Source organism: Scyliorhinus canicula, chromosome 6 (genome assembly GCF_902713615.1).
Source record: "Scyliorhinus canicula chromosome 6, sScyCan1.1, whole genome shotgun sequence".
In the NCBI taxonomy this organism is placed as follows: Eukaryota; Metazoa; Chordata; class Chondrichthyes; order Carcharhiniformes; family Scyliorhinidae; genus Scyliorhinus; species Scyliorhinus canicula.
This window is the reverse complement of record NC_052151.1, coordinates 159,662,810-159,668,809: the sequence shown is the minus strand read 5'-3', so window position 1 is coordinate 159,668,809 and position 6,000 is coordinate 159,662,810. Positions and strand designations below refer to the sequence as shown.

Genomic DNA, 6,000 nt, shown 5'->3' with positions numbered 1-6,000 from the left:
TAGTGGTTAAAAAAGACTTAGGGCAGAATTCTCACATCTGAGGACTAAAACCTGTAGTGAGGGCAGGAACGAGGTGTGTTTCCCACCACAGTGTCCAGCGGGAAAACATGGCAAATCTTCCGACCCTGACCTTATTAATTATGCAGTCAGGTGTTTTGCACTGTATTCCATGATGGGGCAGGTCTGATGGCATATAATCTGCGATGCTATCTGGGTGTCACATTGAAATGGTACCGAATATCACTGACCCACTATTGAAGAAAGAAGGTGGACGTGAGATCATGAAAGGTGCTATTTAAATGCAAATTCTTCATTCTTTTCTTTCTGATACTCATTGCATGCAATAAGACTTTACCTGTTTTTTTTACGTGGTTCTGCATATTGACATTTCATTTGTTCTCTGTTGAATACATTGTGTTTATTCACTGGCACTGATTTACAATTTGACAGATGATTGTCTAATAAGTATTTATCATGTAATGAAAGATAGCTTTGCAGATGGCTTCAATTTTGAAACCAATTAAATCCAGAAACCCCTCATCAAAATGAGCATGAAAGGTAAAAGGGTGGGAGACAGGATTGAGATTTAAAGGAAATCTGTAAGATCCAGAGCTCGTAATTTGGAATGTTTCCTTGCCCTCCTGTAAGGCCCTGGAGCAGAATTATTTGTCTGTGGAGATTAAAGGTGATATATTTTGAGGTGCTTGTAGCCAAACTGGGTATGGATGATCAGGTTAGGTTAGGCATCATGAGCACAATCTTCAAACAATATGAAAACAGGGTTAGTTTAAAAAAGGAATTCATCTGTATTGAAAAATGCTTGTTTGAAAACCAGTTGAATCGGTCAATTTATAAAGTTAGAAAGTTATACATAAACATGAAGTACAAAGAACACGCCTGACCATTATTATTTTAAGCTGGTAATTTTGACTACACTGCTCTTTCTTGACGTCAGTAGCAATAAGGAGTCTGACTCTGACTTTGGTTTGTAGGGTCTAGATGAGCACTCATGGCACTTTGACAACACTTTCTGAAAAGCTCGGGTAACAGAGCATGAAGGATGTTTAAAAAGTCAAGACATTTAGGCAACATGAAAGGGCAACTAGAAGGATATCTGTCTTGCGAGAGCCACAGCTGCACAGAAAGCCACAGAAATCAAAACGTCTTAAAGGAGAAACATTGACTTGAAATCTGGTTAGTATTATTCTGGAATCTAGTTCATATTTTGCCTCTGATAGATGCTATTATTTTTAATGTTTAAGAATAACAACATGGCTTATAATATTATTGAAAGCTTAATGGGGGCTGGTTCAGCACAGTGGGCTAAATATGCAGACGAATGCCAGCAGCACGGGTTCAATTCAGCACGGTAGCATTGTAGCATTGTAGCACGGTAGCATTGTGGATAGCACAAATGCTTCACAGCGCCAGGGTCCCAGGTTCGATTCCCCGCTGGGTCACTGTCTGTGTGGAGTCTGCACGTTCTCCTGTGTCTGCGTGGATTTCCTCCGGGTGCTCCGGTTTCCTCCCACAGCCCAAAGATGTGCAGGTTAGGTGGATTGGCCATGATAAATTGCCCTCAGGGTCCAAATTGCCCCTTAGTGTTAGGTGGGGTTTCTGGGTAATGGGGATAGGGTGGAGGTATGGGCTTGGGTAGAGTGCTCTTTCCAAGAGCCAGTACAGACTCGATGGGCCGAATGGCCTCCCTCTGCACTGTAAATTCTATGAAATTCCTGTACCGGCTTCCCCGAACAGGTGGTAGCATGTGCCGACTAGGAACTTTTCACAGTAACTTCATTGAAGCCTACTTCTGACAATAAGTGATTATTATTTTTACTCAAAATCTTTATTTACACTGTTTTGTGGCTAATTCCAAATGCTCTTCATTCTAATTTGCTTAATTCAAATTAGCAGCTCATTCACATTTTTGACACTAAATTCCTACATTTAGTGCTTAAAATTATTGGATATTTCAATACTTTAGTGCAATGAATGACTTTGAATGCAGGACGGCATGACATTGATTAAATTGTAGAGACAATCACTTCATCTTATTTTAAATGCTTTGTGGACATCTTTTAAGTGTAAACATCTATTTTTCACAAATGATTTCTTGAACTTACTGATGCAGTGGAAAAGAAGATGGGTCAACTTGTTCTCTGGAGATTGCTCCCCATTTCAGAGTAACTTCATTGCAGTGTAAATGTAAGCCTACTTGTGACACTAAGAAAGATTCTTATTAACGAGGTAACGGGGAACCTGACAATCCACACCCAGTGACTCTCATGAGAGTTACAACAGGAGCAGCATTAATTGCTTTAAGGGAAGACTTTGTTTCTATCTTGGTTAACATGCCCACCACTTAGAGGAATTCCCTCAAAGTCTGGACTGAGGGGTTCTACCCGAGGCCAAAATAAAACAGCAAAGTGCCGTTGATTAGCGAGATATTTCTCAGCCCTGCTGCCACTGAGAAACGCCCCGCTAAACCCACCCAAAACCGGAAATAGAAATTCTTTGGCTAAATCATGCCACTAATCACTGAACAGACTTTCACCGTGACAAACACATTGGGGATTTCTTTTTCTAGTTAATCCAGGCGAATCCTCCAGATAACTTTAACCCCCCCCCCATGTACTTGGTCTCTTCAATCTGAGTGTGAATTCCCAACTGTGTCCTGTGTGGTGACTATCAGAAAATAATATTTTCATAGAATCATAGAATTTACAGTGCAGAAGAAGGCCATTCAGCCCATCTAGTGAGTCTGCACCGGCCTATGGAAAGGGTACCCTACGTAAGCCCATGCCTCCATCCTATCTCCGTAACCCTGTAAAACCTTTTGGACACTAAGGGGCAATTTAGCATGGCCAATCCACCTAACCTGCACATCTTTGGACTGTGGGAGGAAACCGGAGCACCCGGAGGAAACCCACGCAGGCACGGGACAAAGTGCAAACTCCACACAGACAGTCACCCGATCCTGGAATTGAACCAGGGTCCCTGGAACTATGAGGTAGCAGTGCAAACCATTGTGCCAGTTGCTTCATTGCAGGATGAGCAATATCTGTTTCCACACACTCTTTCTCTCAGACCACTACAGACTGCCTGTGAGATTCTGTGATATTCGAGATACTTCAACCCAACACCTCAATGGATTTTATACTTACTTTTCCCTTCAGAGCCCATTTCCACAGCAACTTGTATCACATGGGCCTTGTTTCCAGGAAGAAATGCGAAATAGCTATCTTCCAGACCCCCGCCCCAGTTTATCTTGCAATGAAACAGGCAGGTTAAAATATAACGTTTGTGAAGTGCAGCATTTATAGCTAATCTCACTTTAGGCTTGTAGCTGTTCTATTCTAAAGTATGATATATCAATACCTGTATTGATCAATATAGAAGGCAATTATCAGAGCTGCACTCATAGACCTGCTTCCATGTTAATAAAAGCCTTTGGGCTGCCCTTAACCTGCTTATCTAATGCAATAACAAATTTGAAATATTTGCAGGCTGTGTAACTTTGTTTTTCTCCACATGTCTAGATTTGACCTTATCCTTCAAAATGAGATTAATGACAATCCTGGCGGTTGTACTCATGACCCTCTGTGTCCGATTGCTGCTCCCTTTTTATAAGGAACGCGAAATGATTGAGACAGGTAAGTTTTCAAATTTATTACTAGTGTGAAAGTGCTACTTGCATTAAAAATATATACTTTTTTTGCAGGCAATAATGAGCATTTATGTGCTGACAATAATGAGCGCAATTCAGCGGATAGAAACTAAAGTCCGCTGTCATGCGTGATTATCAGGGTGTTTCCCAGCGGCTACAGCACCGTCCCTCACCCCTCTAACTTGGGGAGGCCTCCAGGAATGCCCCCTGACACCCCCTCCAAGTGGCAAGTACCCCATGGTCCCGGCCCCTGGCATTGCCAACATGGAACCTGGGCACCTTGACACTGCCAGCCTGGCAGAGTGTCAGGGGCACTGCCAAAGTGCCTGGGTGGCACTTCCAGGGTGCCCAGGTGCCAGGGGGAGTTCAGGAGTACCACCTGATCCTGTCCCCAATCACTCATGAGTCTCCAATGGATTGGGAGACCCCCCAAATGTCATTACACCTGCTTCACATTTGTGTAGAGCGGAACTAAACGTCATCATGAGGTCTCCCGAGTGCAACCATTAAGTTCCTGGTGCCGGGGGAATCTGGTGTCAGGGTATATAAATGAGCCGTGAGTGATCCAGCTCACACCGGGCAGAGCGAGTCGGGTCACTTGTGATCGGCCCAGCACCCAGCACAGAGCCCGATTTGGGGCGTGATTCAACTGTTGCGCCTGCCTCTGGGTGCAACGGGGTTACTGAATCGCACCCTATATCCAATGTTATTTGTCAGGGGATGTTCTTAACTATACGTTTGTGGGGTTCCTATGAGTCAGATTTAAGGAGTATTTTCAACTGGTTTGATAGAAATAAATGTCTGAATTATTTGGGAAAATCCGAAGTCATGTTAAAGCTTTTTTTCATTAAATATGCTGCTCTTGTGTTTTTATTGCCCTCTCCGAATGGCACTTAAGGGTCAACCACATTGCTATGGCTCTGGAGTCACATTGTATGCCAGACCAGGTAAGAATGACCTTCCCAAGAGGATATCAGTGAACCAGACAATTGACAACAGTGTCACATAGGGGCTGTTTAGCACAGGGCTAAATCGCTGGCTTTGAAAGCAGACCAAGCAGGCCAGCAGCACGGTTCAATTCCTGTAACAGTCTCCCCGGACAGACGCCGGAATGTGGCGACTAGGGGCTTTTCACAGTAACTTCATTTGAAACCTACTCGTGACAATAAGTGATTTTCAATTTCAATGGGCATCATTAGACTTTTAATGTCCATATTTTTATTGAATTCAAATTTCACCATTTGCCATGGTGGGATTCTGAACCCAGGTCCCAGACCATTACCCTGGGCCTCTGTATTACTAGCCCCGCAACAATACCACTGCGCCACTGCCTCCCTGAGGATGAACTACGTCAACCAGGAAGATCACAAGGTATTTTCTGAGTTAACTGAACTCAGCTGGGGTGGAAATTAAGGTGTTCTGATAGGCCATGGCACGTCTGAGTTAAGAAGGGCAGTCACATTTCTTGCTTGTTTGCCCAACAGTGATGCCCTGCTGGCATGAACATCTATGGATATCAAATAAGGAGAGAATTATGATTCCCAAGGTAAAATGGACATTCAAAGCTTAATATAAAGGTTAATAAATGGTTATTTAGGCAAAGTGCTGACAGGTAACCCTGCCATGAATCTGTCCATTGGTGTAGAAATGAGAAAGAGCCAATTAATAAACAGGCAATGTGCTGTGAGCACGTGCCAGAAGCAATAGGACTTAAGCTGACATGATGTAGTCTTTGACCTCAGTTTAATGGTCGATATCAGCTGCCCCCTTCGGTTGTGCCTCGAGAGGCAACTTCTCCAATTGCAGAATCCAATTTAGGCCGCATGCCTCATTAGCATTACCCCTCGGGTAAATCAGAGGAACTTCGGAACAGGAGTGGGCCATTTGGCTCCTTCTGTTCCACCATTCAATAATATCATGACTGATATGACACCCTAACTCCATATTCCTGTCAATTCTGTTGGGTTAACAAAATTCTTTGGAACCTCAGATTTAAAATTAACAATTGATTTGTCAATTGATGTACAATATAACTTTCCTCACCTGTTACATGTCAAAATGTTTCCTAAGTTGACTCTTGGAAGATTTGGCTCTTATCTTTAAACTATGTTCCCTAGTCCTGGATTTTCCAATCAGTGAAAATAATTCATCTTTACATCGAGCCTATCAATTTCCCTTAATATCATGAAAACTTTGATCAAATCATTTCTTGAACTTTATAAATTGCAAAAAATTCAATCCCAGTTTGCATATTATTCCTGAGGAAGCAGAGGGTGGGGACCTAGGGAGCATTAAGAAGAACACAAGGAGGGCAGTCTTGACAAATAGTGTCC

General features: G+C 42.9%; 1 protein-coding gene across 1 annotated transcript in view; it reads left to right on the top strand.

The window, feature by feature from the left end:
• The first annotated feature begins 1,127 nt into the window (after positions 1 to 1,127).
• Positions 1,128 to 6,000, top strand: part of tpo (thyroid peroxidase) — a 124,279-nt gene continuing 119,406 nt past the window's right edge. Inside the window, exons 1-2 of the mRNA XM_038798812.1 lie at positions 1,128 to 1,194; positions 3,540 to 3,653. Coding sequence (XP_038654740.1) covers positions 3,560 to 3,653 — 94 coding nt within the window. The 5' untranslated portion in view covers positions 1,128 to 1,194; positions 3,540 to 3,559. The remainder of the gene's footprint in view (positions 1,195 to 3,539; positions 3,654 to 6,000) is intronic.